At 44.1% G+C, this 24,479-nt stretch overlaps 2 protein-coding genes across 5 annotated transcripts in view; one reads left to right on the top strand and one right to left on the bottom strand.

Annotated features, from left to right (window-relative positions):
- CES1 (carboxylesterase 1) overlaps positions 1-24,479 on the bottom strand; it is a 561,489-nt gene that overhangs the window by 461,477 nt on the left and 75,533 nt on the right. The gene's annotated exons all lie outside the window — the stretch shown is intronic.
- Positions 1-24,479, top strand: part of SLC6A2 (solute carrier family 6 member 2) — a 57,032-nt gene that overhangs the window by 12,294 nt on the left and 20,259 nt on the right. For all 4 annotated transcript variants that reach the window (XM_060185528.1, XM_060185527.1, XM_060185526.1 and 1 more), the window contains 3 exons: positions 2,089-2,220; positions 5,821-6,058; positions 17,321-17,459. In XM_060185528.1, the coding sequence (XP_060041511.1) occupies positions 2,133-2,220; positions 5,821-6,058; positions 17,321-17,459 (465 nt within the window). In that variant the 5' untranslated portion in view covers positions 2,089-2,132. The remainder of the gene's footprint in view (positions 1-2,088; positions 2,221-5,820; positions 6,059-17,320; positions 17,460-24,479) is intronic.

The raw sequence follows: 24,479 nt of genomic DNA, 5'->3' as shown, positions 1-24,479 counted from the left end.
AGATTAAATGGGACAGTGCATGGAAAGTACCTGGGACACAATGGAGAACAGAGTATATTCCTAATGCCGTTCTGGGGTTTCTCCTGCTTCCTGGTGAGGGCAGGTCACAAGAGTGTTTGGTTTCCAGGGTTACAGCATCTCAGTCAAAAGCCAATGGCAGGGAGGAGTGTGGATCCAGTCCAGTCACCTCCAGCTGTGTTGGGACAGGAAGTTGGCATTTCATTCTGGTCATGCTTCCAGCCTGGGCTGACATGGCATGTATCCATGTGATTTACCTGGCAGAATCAGTGCCCACTAAGCTCACCCCACAGGGTGTGTGAAGAACTGTCTCTGGAACTCACCCCTAACCATTCCAACCACAAGTCCACCTGGAAAGAAGTTGCCTGCCATTGCCAAAGGGCCCTATACTTCCTTTGACCTTCTGGGCAGGCATCTTCCCTGGCTGGGACTTGCGTCTCTGACCACTTGACTCTGGAATTTATCTACTTCAGCCACTTGTATTAGGATGTGTGACAAGCTGGAAGGAATGATTGTAAATTCTGCATCATCTCTTGCTAGTAGTACAGACAAAGGTTATTTGATACCCTTCTTTGCCTTAGTTTCCCCCCCGGGACTTACAGTGGCCCTGCCTTTTTAAAAATATATTTATTTTGTGGCTGGGTGGTGGTGCACCTGACTGAGCACATATGTTACAGTGTGCAAAGACCCAGGCTCAAGCTTCCAGTCGTCACTTGCAGGGGGAAAGCTTTGCAAGTGGTGAAGCAGTGCTGCAAGTGTCTCTCTGTCTCTCTCCTTCTCTGTCCCTTATCCATTCCTCTTGATTTCTGGCTGTCCCTATCCAATAAATAAATAAATAAATTTAAAAATTATTTTTATTTGATAGGTCAGAGAAAAATTGAAAGGGAGAGATGGATATTTCTTTGTGATTAAATTAGAGGGATGGAGGGGAGAAGAGAAGACAGACATCTGCATCACTGCTTCACCACTCATGAAGCTTCCTCCCTACAGGTGCAGACTGGGAGCTTGAATTCAGGTCCTTGCTCTGGGTGCACCACTGCCCAACTGCATGGTCTTGTACTCTTAGGATGTCTGTGAGCTGTAGTGAGACTCTAAGAAGAATGCAGTGAGATTATGTTAAGGAAAGTCCTTGAAAAGTACTAAACAATATCTTTCTTAGACTCTGAAAGTTAAATTGGCTATCAAAGAGAAGGGAGGGGCACAGAAACTTTGGGGGCAGGATGATGAATTGTATACCTGTATATGTACATATAGACGTGAAATGATATCCCAATATGAAATCATTATTAATATGATTTTTCAAAGAATGGGAGTAAAAAAAAGAAATTGATTTGAGCATCACTAGAGATGTAGTCATATCTCTCCTCTGGGCTCAGTTTCCTTATCAGTAAACGGAAGGGTTTGGAAAGTCTGGACCTTCTTATAGTAACAGTCAGGGAAGAAAATATTTTGGGTTTAAATTGATTTGATAAGGATGCATCTGATTGTGTTTTATGGTGAGTGCTTATGTGAGACTAGGAGAAGCCTACAAGAAGTAAGCCTACATAGTGTTAATTAACTCAGGCTTTACTAACTGGATCACAAAGTCTCATTTTTATAATTATGATTACCAAGACAATTATTGCTATTTTCTTTTATTTTTTTGAATATCTTTATTTATTGGATAGAGACAGACAGATATTGAGAGGAAGGGGGAAGTAGAGAGGGAGAGAGATGAGAGAGACATAGAGACACCTGCTATACTACTTTACCACTTGTGAAGCTTTCCCCCTGTAGGTGGGGCCTAGGGACTTGAACCTGGGTCCTTGCGCAATATGGCATGAGTGTTCAACCACGTGCACCACCACCTAGTCCCCAACTGTTACTATTTTCTATTATGGTTATTTGTGTTAATTGTTCTGTATAACTCTACTTACTTACTACATGCCCCCTTTGAGTAGTGGTGGGGGGAGGAGGGCAGGTGAGTGAGGATCTCAGTTCCTTCAGAAAATGTTGACCCAACCACTCTTTGAGGCCAGGCCAGGGCTGGGCAGGGTCACTGTGGTCATGCTCTGCTTCTGTGTTCTCCAGGTGCCTTCCTGATCCCATACACACTGTTCCTCATCATCGCTGGGATGCCTCTGTTCTACATGGAGCTGGCCCTGGGACAGTACAATCGGGAAGGGGCAGCCACTGTGTGGAAGATCTGCCCATTCTTCAAAGGTAAAGCCTGGGTCTAGGGGTAAAGGGCTCAAAGGGTTTCTTTTCTCTTTCCCTTTTCTTTCTTTCCTTTTTGCCAGTAGGGTTGTCCTTGGAGTTTGGTGCTGGCACAATGAACCCTGAAAACTATTTCTTTTTTTTAAAAAAAAATTATTTCCTTTTGTTGCCCTTGTTTTATTGCTATAGTTATTGTTGTTGTTATTGATGTTGTCGTTGTTGGATAGGACAGAAAGAAATGGAGAAAGGAGGGGAAGACAGAGAGGGGGAGTGAAAGATAGACACCTGCAGACCTGCTTCACCGCTTGTGAGGTGACCTCCCTGCAGATGGGGAGCCAGGGGCTCAAACCGGGATTCTTAGGCCGGTCCTTGCGCTTTGTGCCATGTGTGCTTAACCCACTGAGCTATTGCCCACTATTTCTTTTTGTTTTTGTTTTGCTTTTTTTTTTTTTATTTGACAGGACAGAGATAAATTGAGAGGGGAGGGAGAGATAGAAAAAGGGACACCTACAGCACTTCTTCACCTCTTGTGAATTTTCCCCCCTTGCAGGTGGGACAAGGGACTTGCATCTAGGTTCTTGTGCATAGAAACATGTGTGCTCAACTGGGTATGCAATCACTTGTCCTTTCAGAGCTTTCTTAAGGGGACATCTGTGCATGCTCAGCCCAGGTTCAAGCCTTGCCTATACTGCATTGGAGGAAACTTCTGTGCTGTGATATATCTCTCTCTCTCTCTCTACCTCTCCCTTTTTATCTCTGTCTGTAAAGGTCATCCCAGAGTGGTGAAGCCCTTGTGAATACAAAATAATAATAAAAAAAGGACTTCTCTGGTTTTCTTGGAGAATCATCTCCAAAGGTAGAGTCTGGGGTAGGCCAACTCTCTTGTGGGAGTCATAAGTACTGGCAAGGTCAAGTGTGTCCAGTATGAAAAGTTACATGGAAAGCATTTGCTATGTCAGAATCCTGGGTCCCAGTCTAGGTTTCAGTGACTTGGAGCCTGTTTTCCTATACAGGAAATATTTACACCTGTCAGTAATATGGAACACAGATACCAACTATTCTACTGGCAGACATGATAAACTGATCATGGAACTCCTGGGGATCAGCCAGAAAGCTGACTCACAATGTTTTAGAGCTGTAGTCATCTCTCTCCTTCTCTGACCTCATTTTTTTTTTTTTTTTTTTTTTTACCAGAGCACTGCTCAGCTATGGCTTATGGTGGTGCGGGGGATTGAACCAGGGACTTTGGAGCCTCAGGCACAAAAGTCTCTTTGAATAACTATTATGCTATCTACCCTCTGCCCTGACCTCAATTTTCTTACCTGCAAAAAGGAAAAGTTGGCATGAGAATTAGTGTCTGTCAAACACTGGTGAGAAAACTGGGCCTAGATGGCAATGAAGGCCAGGGTAAGTTCCAAGAGCCCCTTCTCAGCTGGGTCATACTGCCTGAGGACCCCTCTATTCTTGGTCTTGTGGTAGATACAGGCTCATTTAAGGGACTTTAAATTAGTACTATTCTTTCTTTCTTTTTCTTTTTCTTTTTTTCCTTTCTTTATTTTATTGCCACCAGGGTTATCACTGAGGCTTGGTGCCTGCACAGTAAATCCATAACTCTTAGTGGTCATTCACCCCACCCCTTTATCTGATAGGACAATGGGAAAGGCAGGATAGATACAGAGAGGCAGAGAAATAGCTGTACTACTTCATCAGTAATGAAGCTTTTCCTCTACAGGTAGGGAACGGGGCTCAAACCCAGGTCCTTATGTTTGACAACATATGTGCTTAATCAGGTGCACCACTCCTTGGCCACCTAGTTCGAACTTTTTTATGTGATTGCTAGATAATTCATTGCAAGTGGCTTTCATAGAAAGGAGAATTTATTGACTAGTAAGACAGTAAAATCCACAAGGTTCTTGTTGACTTCAGGTCCGGCTAGACCCAGATGCAATCTTGCTCAGTCTCTTTCTATCTCAAGCCTGACCTCTTCATGTTAATGCTGGTGTCAGTTTCAGGCATGTTGCCCTGGGGTGTTGGCAAAACTGACCAATAGTAACAACAGGTCAACCTCCTGCCAAGTTTTTTTTTTTCTGAGAAAATTTTGAAAGTTTATTTCTTTTTTTTTTTAAATTTATAAAAAGGTAACACTGACAAAACCATAGGGTAAGAGGAGCACAACTTGACACAGTTGCCACCACCAGAACTCCGTATCCCATACCCTCTCCCCTGATAGCTTTCCTGCCAAGTTTTAACAGTGACAACACAGAATATATGATATCTTCATAGCTTTATTAGGTCTGAGAAAAGATATTCAATGGTTTAACTTTATTCATATGCTAATATGTCAACCAATCACTATAGTGGCTATGGGGAAGCAGAATTCTAACTAACCACTTCTGAGTCATGTATCTATATCTAAAGCTGTCTGGGGGCTGGAGAGATAGCACAAACGTGGCACATGGGTTTTGCGTTTGAGAAGTCTCAGGTGTGAGCTCTGGCACTACTAATAGCCACAGTGGGACAAACTGCTGGTGAAGGCAAAAAGAAAGATGGAAGAAAGAAAGATAAAAGGAAGAAAGAAAAAAGGAAAGAGAGAGAGAGTAAGAGAAGGAGAGAATGAAAGAAAAAGAAAATGATCTGCCCTCATAAAAACCTCATATGCTAAGAATGTTTTAGATACTTCACTCAAAGCAACAAAGCAATGCTGAACAGGCAATACACACACACACACACACACACACACACACATATCAGCATAAGGAAAAGTCTTAGAATTAACCCTGAAGAAGCTCTCATTGCATTCAGCAAGATGATATTGGCATATGAAGTGAGCGACTGAAAATAAGACTCCTTTTTATAAATAAAAATAAAAAAATGAAAATAAGACTTCAGGGCTGGGGAAACAGCATAATAGTTATACAAAAAGACTTTCATATTTGAGGCAGCAAAAGTCCCAGGTTCATTCCCCAGTACTACCATAAGCCAGAGCTGAACAATGTTCTCAGAAAGGAAAGACAACAGAGAATGAAAGAACCAAAGGAAGGGAGGGAGGGAGAGAGGGAAGCAGGAAGGAAGGGCAGAAAGCACAGCAAAACACATCCCAGAGATCAGACAAGACTGGTTTTGATGGGGGGGGGGGTACTTGCTCAGGGGTTATATGGAAGTAGTTCCTGAGACAAAAGTTTCTATTCTGGAAGTTATTTTGGAGGTGACATTGGGAATTTCTAGTAGGGGTAAGCAGTGGGCAGGCAGTCCACAAACCAGTTTACCTAGTCAAGGACCTCAGTCCCCTGAGAGAGAGTGGTAGCATACCTCCGTGTGCCCAAGGAGAGAGGGAGCTGGGATATTTACACTAATCCCTGGGGTATTAAGGTCTTGGTCCTTCTCACCCACCCACTGACTTAGCAGAGGAGGTTCCAGTAGCAAGAGAGTCCTCAAGCAAAGGGTGAGTGGTTGCCTAAGGGTATAGGTGGGGCTCTGACAGTCTGTTATAGGGAAAGAGAGGTGGAAACATCTGGTAGTGCTGTGTTTGACTTGTTGCCCAAGAGGACTGGCTCTGGAGCTGGGCCTGAGGAAGCCCCTGCCTCCCCCCCTCTATCCCCCACTCAGGCGTTGGCTATGCCGTGATCCTCATTGCCATCTATGTTGGCTTCTACTACAATGTCATCATCGCCTGGTCACTCTACTACCTCTTCTCCTCCTTCACCTTCAACCTGCCCTGGACCAACTGTGGCCATGCCTGGAACAGTCCCAACTGCACCGACCCCAAGCTCCTCAATGTCTCTCTGTTGGGCAACCACACCAAGTACTCCAAGTACAAGTTCACACCGGCAGCAGAGTTTTATGAGTAAGTCAACCCACCCCTCATCCTGCTTACACAGGCATGTTGAGACCTGTGCTGGCCAGGGCTGGAGCCAAGGTTAAACTGTGAGGAAGGAGTGGACATACCAGCCATCCTTAGTTGTGTTTGTAGAAGCAGCCACCCCAGACTGACCCTAACTGAGAACAGAGGCTAGAGTTGTGGACCAGGCAGTTGGAGGGTCTGTGTTCTGGTGCAGGAGAGTGAGAGTGGAGAGACTATGCACTAGCAAGGAGAGAAGGGAGACAAGGGCATTCTAGAGAGCAGACCTGACCTTTGAGTGAAGACTACAATTTAGGGAGTGGAAGTTCTCCAAAGCAACTGAAACAGATTTGTGGGAGAAAGAGACTGTGGAGGAGAATAACTTTTAGCTGGTCTGTCCAAGGTGACTTTAGAACCAGTGAAATCAGTCAGAGGAACATCTGGGGGCTCAGCTGGCAGAAGATGGAGCTCAGCTTGAACTCAGGGTCACCTGAGGCTGAAGCTCATGTCTCACCTACCTTGATGTTGCCTCTCTGGGGCTTCCGTGGGGGAGCTTGTGAGTGACATTCAAGAGGAAGGAGGCAGGCCAGCTATGCACAGCTCTTGAAAATTATTCATCCCATCATGTATGAGAGGCTCTGACTGGTGGTCGAAAGTTAAAAAAACAAAACAAAACAAAACAAAATAAAACAAAACAAAAATAAGGGCTGTTTTGCCATGTGTGTGATCAAGTTCAAGCCCAGGCCCCACTACACTGGAGAAAGCTTTGGTGCTGTAGCCTCTCTCTGTCTCTCTGTCCCTCTGTCTCTCTCTCTCTCTTTCTCTCTCTCTCTCTCTCTCCCCCTCCCTCCCTCTCCCCCTCTCTCTCTCTCCCTCTCTCTCTTTCTCCCTCTCTCCCTCCCCCTCTCTCTTCCTCCCTTTCTCTTTTTTTTTTTTTTATATTATTTCCTTTTGTTGCCCTTTTTTTTTTTTTTTGTAGTTGTTGTTATTGATGTCCTTGTTGGATAGGACAGAGAGAAATGGAGAGAGGAGAGGAAGACAGAGAGGGGGAGAGAAAGATAGACACCTGCAGACCTGCTTCACCACTTGTGAAGCGACTCCCCTGCAGGTGCGGAGCCTGGGGCTTGAACCGGGATCCTTACAACAGTCCTTGTGCTTTGCGCCACCTGTGCTTAACCCACAGTGCTACTGCCGGACTCCCCCTCCCTCTCTTTTTACCTCCCCCCCTTTTATCTGAATAAGTCATCCTGGTGCAAGTAAGCTCTGGTGATGACAGGAAAAAAAAAAAACAACAGGAAACTTTCTATGTGAAAATCATTTTAGAAGCAGAAAAACTGCAAAAGCTGTATGTAGTGAACCTATACACTTTGCACCTATCATCCTCCATGCTGACACCAAATATAGCCATAGTACAGTGACAAAAATCAGACAATTCATGTTGATTTTCTATTAAATAGCTCACAGAAGCCTTTTCTTTTTTATTTACCCCCCCCCAATGTCTTTCTAATGCCATTATTTTAACCAATGTCCTTTTCTGGTTCAGGATCCAGTTTAGAGTCCTTGGAGCATGATATTGTCATGTTCCTTTAGTTAGCACCAGTCTGTGAGGGTTCCTTGGTCTTCTCTAGAATGTCACAACTGTGCCACTTTGAAGAGTACTGGTCAAATGCTTTGTAAAATAGACCCCAATTGGGCTGAGTTTGTTGTTTAGTCCTGACTAGGCAGAGGTCAGGCATTTGGTAGCAAGATAACCATAGAGATGAGTCTGTGATCCCAGCATGTCATGTTAGGACATGATGCCAACCTGTCTTACTCCTGGAATGTTAACTTTGATCACTTGGTTGAGGTGGGGTCTGACAGCTCCCTCCTGTGAATAGGGAACACTATTCTTGTTGTGATTAGTACGAGTCTTCTGGGGGAGAAACTGAGGAACACGGAGGCTAGGGTATAAGAAAATGGCAGAGCAGGGATCTGAATGCTGGTTCTCTGACTCAAGACACCCATCCCACACACAGGCCTTGCACCTGTCTTCCTGCTATATTCTTCAGGGTCTTCAATGCTATGTGGGGATAGAAAAACAGGGGTCTCTTCAGCCCTTCTCATGTAGCTCATGCTCACCTTGAACCTGCTTCTGTGAGCTTCAAAGTCACTAAATGCTTCTGGATTCATCTTTTACTGACCCCTAGTCCTTTTAGCTAAATATTTCTGCGTTAAGTCAGTTGCCAGTTTCAGTCACAGGGAGCCAGCAGCCCTGAGAAGGTTAAGTAGTTATTTTCTTTCTCCTCAGAGTCTACCAGACAATTCCATTACCATCTTGTATTCATTTAAGTTGTTGGATTGAACATATCATTCAAGGGAACAAAACCACTATTCTTCCCCAGCTGTGGGCCTGAAGCCAAACAGCTGGCAGCAAAAAGAAGCCCCAATGCTGACTGATTTTTCCTGTAAAAGTGCCCCTTGGGGAGCAAGTACTCAACAGAAAATCTCTACCTCTCTCTCCCTATCCCAAAGCCTGTTCCTGGTGAGGAATAGGACTCCCTCCACCCAGCTAATTCTGGGCTTAAATGTCAAGTGTGAAACTGAGCCCACTTGGCTTGTAGACTTCAGAAAGCCTGGACTATATGCTTTATGATGATTCATTTTCTTTAAACTTCTGGGAATGACAACAAAGCGAGTTACTTGTATTCATCCAGGGCTTAAGCTTGCTGGTGAAGAGGTGGCTGGGCTGGATTCCTTTTCTTAGGAATCAGTTCTGGAAATAGGCCTGTTCATGGCCACAGCATCTAGACAGCCAGTACAACCCTGAGATTGGACTTGACATGCATGTGGGGGTCACTGAGGACCTGCCAAGAGACATTTGACCATGACTAGACTCTAGAGGAGTTTTAGTAGGTTTTGGGTTCTAATGGGTCAAGTACCTTTATTTCTTAAATATATATATATATATATATATATATATATATATATATATATATATAGTCTTTATTTGTTTATTGGATAGAGACAGTCAGAAATTGAGGGATAAGGGATTGACAGAGAGGGAGAGAGACAGAGAGACACCTGCAGCCCTGCTTCACCAATCACAAAGCTTTCCCCCTGCAGGTGGGGACCGGGGCTCAAACCTGGGTCCTTGCACATTGTAACATGTGCACTCAATCAAGTGCGTCACCACCCGGCTCCCCATATATTATTAAACTTATTTATTTATTTATTGGCTAGAGACAGAGACAAATCAAGAGGAAAGGGGAAGACAGAGAAGGAGAGAGAAGGAGAGAAAACTGCAGCACTACTTCACCACTTGTGAAGTCTCCCCCTTTCAAGTGGGACCAGGGGCTTTGAACCTAGGTTTTTGAGCATAACACATGGGCTTAACTGGGTGAGATAATACCTGGCCTCTATTTCTCATAATTTTAAAAGTCAAGTTGGTGAAATGAGTATTGATGTCCTTTGATACTTGGCCTATAAATCAAAGAAGAAGTAGAATCAAGTACCAGATGGTCTCAGAATCTGGTACTGGGGGTATATTCTCTCTCTTCTCTTCTCTTCTCTTCTCTTCTCTTCTTTTCTCTTCTCTTCTCTTCTCTTCTCTTCTCTTCTCTTCTCTTCTCTTCCTCTTCCTCTTCCTCCTCCTCCTCCTCCTCCTCCTCCTCCTCCTCCTCCTCCTCCTCCTCCTCCTCCTCCTCCTCTTCTTCTTCTTCTTCTTCTTCTTCTTCTTCTTCTTCTTCTTCTTCTTCTCTCTCTCTCTCTCTCTCTCATTCTCTTCTCATCAAAGCATCTTTTCAAAAGTATTTATTTATTGTGGGAATAAGAGGATAAAGAGAGTCAAAACAAGAGTATTTGGTAAGCTCAGGCATAAGGTAGTGCCAGGTATTAAACCTGCAGTTTCTTAGGCCTCAGACATGCAAGTTGGTACTGTAATTGACTGAGCTGTCTTCCTAGCCCTCAGGCAACTTAATGTGAATCTTGCAGGACAACAAGTTTTCCACAGAGGGAGACTGGGCTAGGAAGTGTGTTATAGACTAAAAGAAGGGATGTGAAAGTCAGCCATCCTCTCCCTACCCGGTCTTCTCTCTATCCCAGCCTCTCTGTCTCCTGTCTCCCAATGCTCTGAGCAATAAGAGCATCCTGTAATTGAGGCACAGTACATGTCTGGATTTTTCTGGGAGTCAAAGCCAGGGTGGGGCAAGGCTGGGGATGAACTTGGCCCAGGAACATAGGGAAAGACGTCAGATCCAGAAAGGCTTACGTTCTCGTTCTTTGAACCTGAGTTTCACAACCTTGGAATTTTGCACATTTGGGACTGACTTATTTTCTGCTGAGGAGGGGGCCTGTCCTGAAGGTTTTAGATGCTTAGTTGCATCCCTATCTCATGTCCACTAGACACTAGCACTGCCCCCTCCCCTCCAGATGTGACACCTCAAGCTATTTCCCGGCATTCCTTGGAAGAACAGGTTGCAAAACAAAATTTCCCCCAGGGAGAATGACTAATTTAGGTGGTAAGGAGCCCAAGAGGATGGGGGGGGGGGCAGGACAGTGATAATGTCAGAGACCATTTCAGATGACTGTTTTACAGCATCACTGAAGTTGGATTTAAGGACTAATAGGCCACAGAGAGGATGGGGTAGGAGGAGGATGGGGTTGGGAGAGGATGGGAAACTTTCCTCTAGTCTCTGAGAAAGACAATGTGTGTCTGGTCTGGGGCAAGACCACGAGGCAGGTCAGAAGCAGGTGAGAGATTGAATAGCATGGGGATAGGGGCTTAGAGAAGATGATGGACCCTGATTAATTTAAGGCCACAGCACTGGGCCTATGGGCTGCGGGCATGAGAGTTGTCTGGGAGGAAGAAGCACATCTTCTTGGGCCTTGATCACTCACACATAGCTCTGCTTTTACATTTACACATCATTTACATACCCAGGGCCACATCTCACCCTCAGTCTCATCTCATCCTTTCCCAAACCTCCTGACAACTCACCTGTCCCCTGCAGATGGGCAAAGAGGCCCTTCAGAGGAGTCCACCTTCTGAAGGAGCCCACATAGCTGGCTACCATGGCTGAGTTTCTGGGTACTCCTTGACTCCTTTGTCAATGTCTGCAGCTCTGTGAAGACTGGGTCACAACAGCAGACCATTTTCTTGGGTTCTAGGCATTGTCTCACATGTATGAGTTAATTTTTTTTTAATTAGTGACTTAATATTGATTTACAAAGTTACAAGATAACAGGGGTACAACTCCACACCATTCCCACCACCAGAGTTCTGGATCCCCAGTCCTTCCATTGTAAGCTATAGCAGTTCTCCTAAGGTTGCAGATATGGGTTAACCATTATTTCTACAACTATCTATCTGTATTTGTATATATTTGCTACCCCTCCTTTATTTTTGCCTCCAGTGTTATCTCTGGGGCTCACTGTCAGTCAGCACTATGAACCCACTGCTCTTGGTGGCCATTTTTTCCATTTTATTGGATAGGAGAAAGAAATTGAGGGAGGGAGGTAGAGAGGAAGAGAGAAAGATAGACCCTGCAGGTGGGGAGCTGGGAGCTTGAAACTGAATCCTTGTGCTTAGTATAGTGTATGCTTAACTGAGTGTACTGCCACCTAGGCCCCCAATTTGCCCCTACTTTTCATATTTTTTATTTATAAAAAGGAAACACTGACAAAACCATAGGATAAGAGGGGCACAACTCCACACAATTTCCACAGTATCCAATCCCCTCCCCTGATACCTTTCCTATTCTTTAACCTTCTGGGAGTATGGATCCAAGTTCATTATGGGATGCAGAAGGTGGAAGGTCTGACTTCTGTAATTGCTTCCCCACTGAACATGGGCATTGACAGGTCGATCCATACTCCCAGTCTACCTCATTCTTTCCCTAGTAGGGCAGGGTTCTGGGGAATCGGAGCTCCAAGATACTTGGTGGGTTGTCTGTCCAGGGAAGTCTGGCTGGCATCATCTTAGCATCTGGAACCTGGTGGCTGTAAAGAGAGTTAACATATAAAGCCAAACAAGTTGTTGACTAATCATCATTTTAAAGGCTAGAGTAGTGCAGATGAAGAGTTGGGGGGGGGTCTCTGTTCTATAGATAGTTAGTAGGCATATTTTAGTTATATTCCAAAAGACCTGTAGCTATACTAGTTGTATTTTTTTTCCCCCTGAGCCTGAAATCTGATATGCAGGTGGATCCAAGGTATTATCTGGGGAGATGATGTCATGGCTGGAAAAGGACCAAAAAGCTGGATCAGGGAAGAGTAGCTCCCAAATATGAGAAAGCTGTATAAATATTGTTGACTGTAAACCCCACCGATTTGATGTGATCGAAGGCCCATATTTAGTTTAGGAGCTTATGTGACCTCTGCATCCCTGTAGATCTGAGCTCACATTCTGTGGTCATGAGTAGGAACATTCCAAGCTGCCCCAATATCAGGACCCATCTTCAGGTGGAAGATAGAGTATGTTGTCCAGCCTCTCTTCAGAGGATGGAACATTCTCTACGGTTGTTGATCCAAGTTGATGGCAAGGTCCTAGGGGGGGCCACAAAGGGGACTGTTTTGTTGTTCTTGATAAGAGATAACCGGTAACAGTGGAGAGAGGGATTTATTTGAGATCTAGGCCCATCATGTCTGTTTGGGAATCTCAGGGTCCCAGCTGATGGGGTGGCCTGATAGTGACTAAAGAGTCATCATTAAAGTATGCCAGTCTCTTGCCCTTATTCAACTTTGGCAGTCTTTGTTTTGATAAGGATAGCTTTGGAGTGAGTGAGGAAAGTATAAGAGGAAACAGGTGAGGAGGGTAGCTAAGTCTAAGTAGACACTCTTTGATTATGAACTTCATACTGACTCACTGTAGACTATTGTGTACTTTTGCTTTCAGGTATATATTTTGCCCCAATTTATGGATACATGTGAACATATGCTTTATCTCATGGGACTTAGTCTATATCTAGGTTTTGGGACTTTGTTCGGAAGTAAACCACCTGGAATGGAAATAGAGAATACTATGAAAGGAAAGGCCTCACCCGAGTAATGAGGCTGTAGGGTTGACATTCCATGCCCCCTTTTATAATGTCGCATCTTCTGTGAGTTAAGTCCTCATGAGAACCATGTAACTGAAAAGAGGTTCCCAACAGAGAGCATTTATAACACCCATTGTCCCATTCTGCCATTCCTCTTTTGTAGAGTGTACCAGGTACCTTGGTCATCTCAGGTACACCAAGGCTTATTTTATTAAAGGATAACATATTACAGGGAACTGTCATTACATGACAGCTCAATGGATGTCACAAAATCAGCACAAATAAAACAACATGACAGGTGTCTTTGGGCAGCCACTGTGTCCCTCACTCTTTATCAGTCACCCCATCCTCACCCCAAGGTGTACATTCTCCTGCCTACTCATCCCTCATTAGTTTTGCCTGTTGTACTTATATGACAGAATCAACTGAAAGTACACACTTGGTTTTTTTTTAAGACTGACTTATTTATTTTGGATAGAGATAGAGAGAAATTGAGAAGGAGATAGAGAGATAGAGAAATGCCTGTAGCACTGTTTCACCACTCATGGTCCTTCCTCCCTACAGGTTGGACCTGGGGGCTGGAACCCTGATTCTTGTGCATTGTAACATAAAAGCTCTAATGGGTGTGCCATTGCCCAGACCCCCACTATTGGTTTCTATGTATGTCTTATAGAATTATGTCTGAGAGATTCACCCATGCAAAACTAATTGCCATGTAATATTCCATTTCATAAGTCTATCATCATAATTTCTATTTTCTTTTTAATTTATTTTTATTAGTGATTTAACATTGATTTACAAAATTTTAAGATAATGGGCATAATCCTACACCTTTCCCACCAGCAGAGTTCTATGTCCCCATTCCCCACATTGTAAGCAGCATTAGTTATTCCAAGATCACAGATATGGGTTGATAGCTATTTCTATAGCTATCTCTATACATTTGTATATTTGCCTGCTTTTTTCTATGGTTCTGCCTTCTCTTATTTTCTAAGTCATACTTAATACTTTGAAATGTCTTTCCTTTCTTCTCCTTCTCCTCCTTCCTCTTCCTTTCCTCCTTCTCACCTTCCCCCTCCTCCTTCTTCTTTTTCTTCTTTGTCTTCTTCTCTCTCTGGGTCCTGATGGAATTGGAATTCAGAGCCTCCTGGTCATCGTTCCCTTACAATACTCCCCCTCTGGAAATATGGACAAAATTCTTTTAAAAAACATTTTATTAGTGATTTAATATTGATTTATAAGATTGTAAGATAACAGAGGTATAATTCCATGCAGTTCCCACCACCATAGTTCTGTGTCTCATTCCTTCCATTGAAATTTTCCCTATTGTTTATCCTTTTGGGGGTATGGACCAAAATCTTTATGGAATGCAGAAGGTAGGAATTATACTTCTGTAATTGCTTCTCCATGGACATGGGCATTGGCAGGTTGATCCATACTCCCAGACTGTTTCTATCTTTCCCTAGTGGGATAGGGATCAGGAAAAGTGAGGTTCCAGGAACCATGGGTGAGGTCATCTGCACAGGAAAGTCAAGATGAAATCATGGTAGCATCTGGAACTTGTTGGCTGAATTGCAGTAAGCTGGAAAGCAGGACAAAAAGTTTAATAAACAGGAACCATAAAGTAGGAATAGAGCAGACAAAAGTTGGAAACTTAGGGTAGAAAGAGGCTAGGAAATCTATTTTAGGAATGTTCCTAGAAGCCTGTGTCTTAATAATCTTTGCCTGAGCTTGATATCAAACATGGGGGAGGACTAGACATATTGTCTGGGAAGATGGTGTCAGAGTTGGTAGTAGAACTAAGAAGCATGATTAGGGAAAGTTGTTCACAAACTTGAATATGATAGATAAATGCAATTAAGTGTTTACCATAATGATCCAAACCAGGCCTATGTCTACTCATATTTAGCACAGGAGCTTGTACAACATTTCAGTCCCTGTAAGACTGAGCTCACAGTCCATAGTCACAGCTGGGAACATTCTGGGCTGCATTTATTTCAGAATCATTTCAGAACTTCGAGTAGCAGAGTAGGATTACCCAACCTCCCTTCACTGAGCTGAGCAGTCCCTACCATTGCTAGTTCATAGTGAGGGTATGTGGAGCAGAATTCTTTATGGAGTGCAGAAGGTGAAAGGTCTGGCTTCTGTAATTGCTTTTCCACTGCACATGAGTGTTGGCAAGTTGATCTATACCCCCAGTCTGTTTCTATCTTTCCCTAGTAGGGTAGAGCTCTGCAGAAGTGAGGTTCTGGGACATATTGGTGAGGTCATCTTCCCAGGGAGGTCAGGATGAAATCATAGTAGCATCTGCAACTTGGTGACTAAAAGGTGGTAAGATATAAAGCAGGTGGTAAGATATAAAGTGTTTAATAAATAGGAATCATAAAGTAGAAGTAGAGCAGATGGGAAAAGGTATTTTATGATGAAAAGAAGCTAGGAAGTCTGTTTTAGGTATGTACTTAGGGGCCCACGACTTTTGTAATTTTTTCTTGAGCTTGATACCTAACTTGGTGGACTAAAATTATTGTCTGGGAAGACGGTGTCAGAATTAAGAATAGGATTAAAAAGTTGGAACAGGGCAGAGAAGAGCTCCCAAACTTGAAGAAAGTATATAAATACAGTTAACAGTTTACCATGTCAACCTGACCCATACCATTCATGTCTAGCACTGGAGCCTATATAACCTCCAAGTCTCTGTCAGCCTGTATTCTCAGTCCATGGTCACAGCTGGGAACATTCTAGGCTGCACTCATTTGGGGACCAGTTTTCCTTGAGTGGCAGAGTAGGGTGATCAGCTTTCAACTTCAGAGAATGGGGCAGTCCCTACCACTGCTAGATCATAGTGAGGGTATGATCCTGAAGAAGCCCACAAAAGAGCTAATAATAATGTTCCTGATGTAAGTGACCAGTGAGGGTGGAGAGAAGGATGGTCCATTGCATGTATGGGAGAATCTAAGGATTCCCTGACTTGGGCCCTAGGTGATGGAGTAGTGAGTACCCTGGAAGTGATTAAAAAAAAAAAAGCCATCTTCTAGTGAGTCAGTCTCTTGCCATTTTCCAGCTTTCATAGTTCTTTCTTTACCTGAAAAGCTTAGGTTTTCTCCCAGTTATTAAAGTGTTGAGTGTCATTTGTTGTATCCAAACCAATATTATATTTGTGGGGGTCTGACTTCAGGTTAGGAAGGAAATATACCTAGGATTTTAATGAAGTATAAGTCTCTTCCGACAGCATCAGAGTTATTGTCACCCCTTGATAGTACTGTATTTAATTGGCCAAATGATATACTGGCAAAATAATATTTATCAATTAAAGGACAATTATTGTTTCTATGACAACCTCTATTAGAATCACCAAACAAACAATGCAATAATTTATCTTTTCTATTTGATGGGTAGTTGAGTCAGTCATGATATGAATATTTCAGAACACACCCTATTTTGAGCCATAGATATTTCCAGATAGGAGAAATGTTTATTCTTGTCTCAGTCAAAGGAGTCTAAACCTCAGTAACGTCAAACAGATAACAGATAACTCTGTCATGTGGAGGCTGTCCTGTGTATTGTAGTAGGATGCTAGTCTCTTTTCTCAGGTCCAGCTTCCTTCCAAGTCAAGACAAGGACACCCCTAGCAATAGATAAATGTTAGGGTATTCCCTAGGGGAGTGCAAAAGCCACCCCCTTGCCCCACCCTGCCCCTCATTGAGAGCTGTTCTTTCAGACAGAGAACATTGTGAGCAAGAGGTTATTTCCTGCATGTTTCAAGATAGGTCTGCAGGAAATACTCAAGAGACCTTTTTCATAATGAAAATTGATAGGTGGGGCTAACAGGAAAGTGGCTCAATGATAGAGTCCTTGTCTTACATGCATGTGACTAGTTGTGGGAGTTTGGGTCCCTGGTGACAACGAAGAAAGCAACAAAATAAATGCAATTTTATGGATGATGGAGTGACACTTTGTTCTCTCTCTGAAACACAAAAATGAAATACAATATAAATTGGGCCAGGGCATCATCTCAGCATTAGAGAGTTTGTGTGAAGCCCCAAATTCATTCCCTGGCACTGCATGAGAAATGAATAGAAAAGCAAAGCATGAACAAACAAAAAAAATCAGTCTTGAGTAGGACATCTCCACAATGGTTCACTGTGTGGGGCAGGCACATGTGCAACAGGGTGCTCCTGAGAGGACTGGTCCATGGTCAAGGTCTTGGTCATCTCCCTGACCCATCTTTCCTGACCTCTCATCTCTGCCCTGGCAGACGTGGCGTCCTGCACCTTCATGAGAGCAGTGGGATCCATGACATTGGGTCACCCCAGTGGCAACTCTCGCTCTGTCTGATTGTCGTAGTCATCACCCTGTTCTTCAGCCTCTGGAAAGGAGTGAAGACATCAGGAAAGGTAACACCCTCCTTTCTCTTTGGGTTGGGAAATTGTTCTGAACAATGCAACCAAAACCTTAATGTTTCTTAACTGAAAGCCTGTGTTTATACCTCAGTTCTGCTGCTGCTTGCTGAAAAGCCTTGAACAAATCCCTTCCCTAAACATATCTCCCCAACAGCTGGGTGAGGGGTTGCAACTAGAACAGGACTCCTTATGTTTTTCTGACACAGTTCCCTGAATAGCAGAGACCAGAGAAGGGGACATGTCAAAGTCCTCAAGGAAAAGCCCAGAGCAACCCATTGACGTGCCCCTGATAAGTCTTGACTATGGGCATAAAATTTCATGAGGATGTTGGAATATCATCAGTTGCTTCACTACAGAATCAGTCATCTGAGGACTGGCAAAATAGCTCACGTGGATAGTGTGCCTTCTTTGCCATGCTCATAACCCAGGTTTGAGCCCAGCTTCCCTGCACTGAAGGAAGATGTTTCTAAATCCACCTACCTACCTGTCTGTCTATCTGTATATTCTGTCTATCTGTCTGTCTATCTACCTTTATCTTTTTCTACCTGGAAAAAAAAAAAGTCAGCCTGGAACAGTGAAGCTCTGGTGGTAACAAAACAAAACAAAAATAAAAACCAAATAATCAATCAATCACCCATCACCTGAATTTATTTACTTTTTTTTTTTGTAAAAGGAATGCTCCAGAAGATGTCTAATTAACTTCTGGGGCTTCCTCTAATCAAATGCTGAGTGTTCTCAAAGGTCTAGGGGTCCTGTACAGGGGGCCACAGAGTTAGAGGACTTAAATGGAGTCAGCATTCTGGTTCAGCTAGCACTGCCCCTCAGGTCAGGGCCCATGTGGATTCTCAGGCTGAAGACTGTCACAATAACCATTCCATTTGGATCTCACTGAGGTCCACATGGATTTTAACTGCATTAGAGAGGCAGTACCTGTAATAACTCTTTTCAAAAATATTATTTATTTATTTATTTATTATTGGATAGAGACAGTCAGAAACTGAGAGGAGGAGTAGGAGGTAGAGAGGGAAAGAGATAGAGAGACAACTGCAGCCGTGCTTCACCACTTGTGAAGCTTTGCCTCTGCAGTTGGGGACCAGGGGCTTGAACCTGGGTCCTTGTGTACTATAATGTGTGACTTAACTAGGTGCACCACCGCCTGGCCCCATACCTGGAATAATTCTTTCCAGGATTCTGGTTAGCTGTTTCTGTGAGCAAACTACCCCAAGATCTAGTGACTTTGAATAACTACCATGTTATGATCTCCCTTGTGTCTGTGGGTGAGTTGGAATCAAGCGGGTGATTCTTCCGCTCCATGTGATGCTGCCTGGGCTGTATATCTGCTAGAATAAGATGTGTCTCACACACACACACACACACACACACACACACACACACACAACTGGAGCTATTGCCCAGAGTACTTGCAGCATTTCCATGTTGCTTCTCTGTGTGGCTTGGGCTTCTCACATCGTGGCGGTGGAGTTCCAAGAGCATGTTCCAGGCAAACAAGCCTCAATGTGCAAGTAGCTTTTCTCGTCTCCAGTTGCACCATGCTTGCTATTGTCCCAGTGGGCAAGACAAGGCTTGTGGAGAGCCCAAAGCCAGTATGGGAGGGGACCGAATGCAGGTGTGTGGATTCACTAGGCAAGTCTACCATCAGCAGGTAGGTCAGAATATCTGAGAAGTAACATCGATTTTAGAAAATAAGGTTCTCCGGGGTCGGGCGGTGGCACAGTGGGTTAAGCGCACGTGGGGTAAAGCGCAGGGACCGGCGTAAGGATCCTGGTTCGAGCCCCCGGCTCCCCACCTGCAGGGGAGTCACTTCACAGGCGGTGAAGCAGGTCTGCAGGTGTCTATCTTTCTCTCCCCCTCTCTCTGTCTTCCCCTCCTCTCTCCATTTCTCTCTGTCCTATCCAACAACAAAGCAACATCAACAATGGCAATAATAACCGCAACGAGGCTGCAACAACTAGAGCAACAAAAAGGGGGAAAAATGGCCTCCAGGAGCGGTGGATTCATGGTACAGGCACCGAGCCCAGCAATAAGCCTGGAGGAACAAAAAAAAAAAAAAAAAGAAAGAAAATAAGGTTCTCTCTGGCATGCTACACTTCTTGGTCATGCCACAGAGAGCAAAGATAGTAGCCAGTGAGAATGAAAGCTGTCAAGAAGAATGCAAGGTGGAACTTCCTGTTGTTGGAGGATGTGTTAGAGACAAAGAAGAACTCAAATAGAACACAGAGCCCAGCTAGGGGGAACTCTACTATAGACTAAAATCAGAACCACTGCCATCCCAGTGCTTGTAACAGGTATCATCACTCATTCAGAGAAGGATTACAGAAGAAAGGGGACATGGCAAGAAACAGAATAGGTAGATAAGTAAGTTTACAGACCATTCCTGTGTATGTTTGAGTTAACTCCATCTTATTAAGCATTTATTGAACCTTCCTAAGTAGCAGCCTTGACACTAGTGCTGAATAAATAAGTCTGGCTCCTTCTTTAGTGTAGAACAGGCAGCCAAGGACACTAGTTTCTTGAGTGTCCATCCAGTAAATAAAGAGGGACTTGTTATATGCCATATATGGTCATATATGGTCATAAACTACAGACATTATTATATATCTTTTTTTTTTTCTAGGTAATTTTTCAGTTTTCTTTTTTTTAAAGATTTTTAAAAAGTTTTTCCATCTTTTAATTTTATCTATTATTAGATAGAGTCAGAGAGAATTTTAGAGAAGAGAGAGACTGAGAGACACCTGTAGCCCTGCTTCAACATTCCTGAAGCTTTCCCCCTGCAGGTGGGGACCAGGGGCTTGAACCCAGGTCCCTGTGCAGTGTAATGTGTATGTTTAACCAGGTGCACCACCGCCTTGCCTGGCTCCCTTCATTTAAATTTTTTTTTAAAACTTAGCTTTACCTTGGAGATGATCTCACATTAAGTGGTCAGGTTATCATTTAATAGAAATACAAACTTTTTTTTCCCCAACCATCATTAAATCAATCCAGTGAGTCACCAGGAGCAGGTATTCAGAATGAAATGGGCTAGGAAGAGCTATCTTGTGGAGCCTGTGCTCAACTTACAGTGATCCTTGTATTAGTATCACTTTGTCTCCATCTGTATGGACAATATTTTTTTTTCTTCCCATGTGCTGTCATGGTCCAGAAAGTGTAAGGTGTTGCACTGGTGTCAGAAGGAAGCTTTTTTTTTTTTTTTTTTTTTTTACTTTGAGTAGGTCTTAAAAGACAAGGAGAAGGTGGCATTTGAGAAGGTCTCTAAGACAGATCAGCTAGAGGTGGGGTGGAGGGAAGGATTTTCAACGAAAAGAATTGCCCCAGGCAAAGCCACAGAGATGCAGAAAACTCGGACCAGCCTTGTCCCACCTTTCTGGGCCTGTCTTGGGACTCCTGGGCATGGCTCCCTTAGCCTCCACAGAAGATGGAAGAGTTATAAGGCCACCACAAGCTTCTGGGAATGTACCCTGAAATTAGCTTCCTCTCTGTCATCCCCAAAGGGGAGCACACCCCACAACCCTGTGAAGCACTCAGTTGGAACAGAGCATGTGCTATTTGCAGGAGACTTGCTGCAGAGAGAAGGCATGGAGGTGAACATGCTCTGTGCTGAGACCTTTAGAAGAGGAGGAGGACATGAAACAGATGGAAGTGCAGGAGTGCTGAAAGAGAAGCAAGTCAAAGGAGCCAGGTGGTGGTGCACCTAGTAAAGTGCACATATTACAGTGTGCAAGGACCCAGGTTCAAGCCCCTAGTCCCCACCTGCAGGGGGGAAGCTTCACGGGTGGTGGAGCAGGACTGTAGGTGTCTCTCTGTCTCTCTTCCTCTCTCTCAATTTCTGTCTCTATCTAATAATAAATAAATAAATAAATATTTTAAAGAAAGGTAAGAAAAAAAAGAGAGATGGAAATGAATGAAGACAGGAAGGCAGGAAGGAAGGAAGGAAGGAAAGAAGGAAGGAAGGAAGGGAAGTAACTCCCAGGTAGAAAAATAGAATGAGCACCGAGCCCCCTGAGGGCATCAAGGGAAGCCCCAGCCCCCAGCCCCCAGCCACCATTTTACACTGGTCACTTAGTGTTCTGATGACAAGGACAAGAGCTTCAGGTGTGCTATGAGGAGAGAAGTAGCTGCTTTACTCAGGACAGTCCAGTGCCCAGCTCTTCGATGCTTCCTCCTGCAGCTGTGGAATCCTGGGCTTTGCCTAGCAGGCTGTCACACCTCTCTGTCCTGCCAGAAATGAATAAAAAATGCTTATACTTCTTTTCTTCGTTCAATACTTGGGGGAGCTGCATGACTCTCTGGATGATGGGGGAAAGGAGGGCAGGGTGCATTCTGAACGGGAAAGAGATGACCACAGACCACACACCCCGTGACCTTACTCACTGACCACATCAGAGAGTGCCGGTGTGAGTCAGGATGAATCAACCCCCTGAGGGGACGGGCAGGTGAGCACACAGGAGGTTGCTTGTATTCTCCCTCATCTCTAGACTCCTTGGCTTCTGGCACTTAGCAACTACAAGCCCCTAAATCTAATTGAGCCACTAAATATTGAGCTGGGAGGATCCCAGAATCCTTCTTCTTCAAGCTGCTTAGAAATATTGGAGCACTGGGGCACAGAGAGAAACCAGCCCCAATGGGTCCAGGCAGTGGAGCACCCAGTTAAGCACACATAGTACTAAGTGCAAGGACCCACATAAGGATCTGGGTTTGAGTGCTTGGCTCCCCACCTGCAGGGGGCCATAAGTGGCAAAGCAGGTCTGCAGGTGTCTATCTTTCTCTCTCCCTCCATGTCTCCCCCTCTTCTCTCAGTTTCTCTCTGCCCTATCCAATAAAACAGAAATAACTGGCCGCCAAGTGGATTTATAGTGCTGGCACCATGCTCCAGCAATAACCCTGGAGGGGAGATAGAGATGAGGACTTGAACTTGGATCTCAAAGACTCAGTGGTGTGAACCATTCAGGACATGGTTAGGGGCCTTACCACCTGGCTTGAAATCTAGGCACTATGGCTTCCTGCTGAGTGACCTAGAGATATGTCAGGATTAATGAGGCCCCCTGTACTTTGGTGTTTTTACCTGCAAAGTGAGTTGGCAGTCAGCCTCCAGTGCTATTGAAGAGATGAGGTAGAGGTATTCAAGGTGGGACTAGCAAGAGGACCCCATCAGTGCTCTGCTCTCATTTCAGTGGTTTTCAGACTTTGCCAGCTTCCTGTGGGACAGGCAGTGGGCTGTTCTGTCAATGAGACTACACTTTTGGAGACCTGAATGCCTCTATGCCTGCAGTTACATCCTGACAACAAAATTAGCCAGGGTCAACCCCTATACTGCCCACCTCACTGCTAGGTTGCTAGAGGAGCAGGAAAGAGATTCTGGTCAAAGTTGGGGCAGGAGGAGGGTTGGAGAGAGAAAACAGTAGATTGATTTAAAGAAAAACGAAGTTCCAGAATGTTGAAAAAGAAAATGTGGTTTTGGTACTTTTGAGTTTACATCATGATCTGGCCAAGTCTTTCTACTCAAATGTCAATACAAAGTAGTCTTTGTTTGCTTTTGTGACTGAACTGGGCTCAGTCATAATGAACTGTGTCTTCTGTGCATGAGCGGTGGTCACTCTAAAATAGTTACAGCTCAGTGCTTTTTCAGGTAAAATCTTAATTAGTAGAATGTCTCTGAAACTCAGGTCAGTGGCACACACTCAAAAGCATAAGAGGTTAGATGAGCGGAGTGTTGTAATCATTGTGTGGATATTTCTCATCTCTGTTACACCAGATCTCAGAAGTGACCCTAACCATGATTCTCAACCTTTCATGCAGATTAGCAGTACATGGGGGGCTTGCGATACTTCAGATATTGGGATCCTTTCTTGAGTTGTGATTCAGTGGGTGTGGGGTAAGAATTCACATTTCTGGAAGTCTCCCAAGTGATGCTTCTGATGCTGGTCTGTGGTCCTCCCTTTGATCTAGGCAACTTTTTGTCTAATGTTTGATTCTCTAGCAAGACTTACACACCTCCAAGGACAAGGACCTCACCACCTACCCAGGGAGCAGATTTTTTTCTGTTTTAAAGAGCTCTTTTCATTAGAAAGCTCTCCTTTCTGTAAAGCTAAAATCATCCTTGCTGTGACTACAACCATTGGCTTAACATCCTGAGTCTACACAAATTCAAAATCATATCCACAGAAACAAAGAGCTGACAAGAATTTGGATTTGAGGTGTTTAAAAAAAAAAAAAGCAGAGGCCTTGCTTGGGGATCCAGGGCATTGCTAAAACCATTCATTCCTCTCTTCATCTTGAGCTCAAAGGAACATAGACCAGTTTGATTTTATATGGTCAGAGATCTTGAGAGCACAGCAACCTGGGGTGGAGATGACAGAGCCCACGTGTCCTTTGTCATACAGCCAAACGTCAGCAATGAGCAAGCTGTTGGCTAAGGACTCAGGAACTTCCCTTTCCATGCAAGATCTTATGCAACTGAATTCACTTATGCCATCAATTCTGGGAACTTGCAACAAGATTCAGATGGTTTAGCTTTGAACATATAGTCACAGACAAAAGAAGCTCCTCCTTCTCTGTGTTTGACTAAAGGCAAGATCAGATCAGTCATACTCTAATGTGTTCTAATTGAATCCATGTTGGAGCCTCAGGCATGGCCATTGCTTCCAACCCCCTTGGGAGATTCCTTGGAATCAGAGCTCAGGATGGATATTCTTTTTAGGTGGGTGAAATGTAGTCTCATCCAGTCTTCTGGGCTGAACAGCAGGCCTTCAGTTGTTGACATGAGCTGTAGGGGAACATGGCATTTAGGACCCAACACGAGCATGTGAAAGTTCCTCCTTGTGCCTGTCACCCAGCAGCTAGATAGTTTTATCCCAGTTTGGATGAATGTAGAGCAGCCCATATGCAATGGCTTCACTTTCCAAAGCAGGTGCTACTTCTCATTTGTGTTTAGAAACTTATATTCCCTCTTCTTGCCCCCACCCACCTTGAATGAAGACAGAATTCTAAAGTCCACAT

Source organism: Erinaceus europaeus, chromosome 2 (genome assembly GCF_950295315.1).
Source record: "Erinaceus europaeus chromosome 2, mEriEur2.1, whole genome shotgun sequence".
Lineage (NCBI taxonomy): Eukaryota > Metazoa > Chordata > Mammalia > Eulipotyphla > Erinaceidae > Erinaceus > Erinaceus europaeus.
Note: the sequence above shows the minus strand (reverse complement) of the source record. Positions and strands in the feature narration are given on the sequence as shown.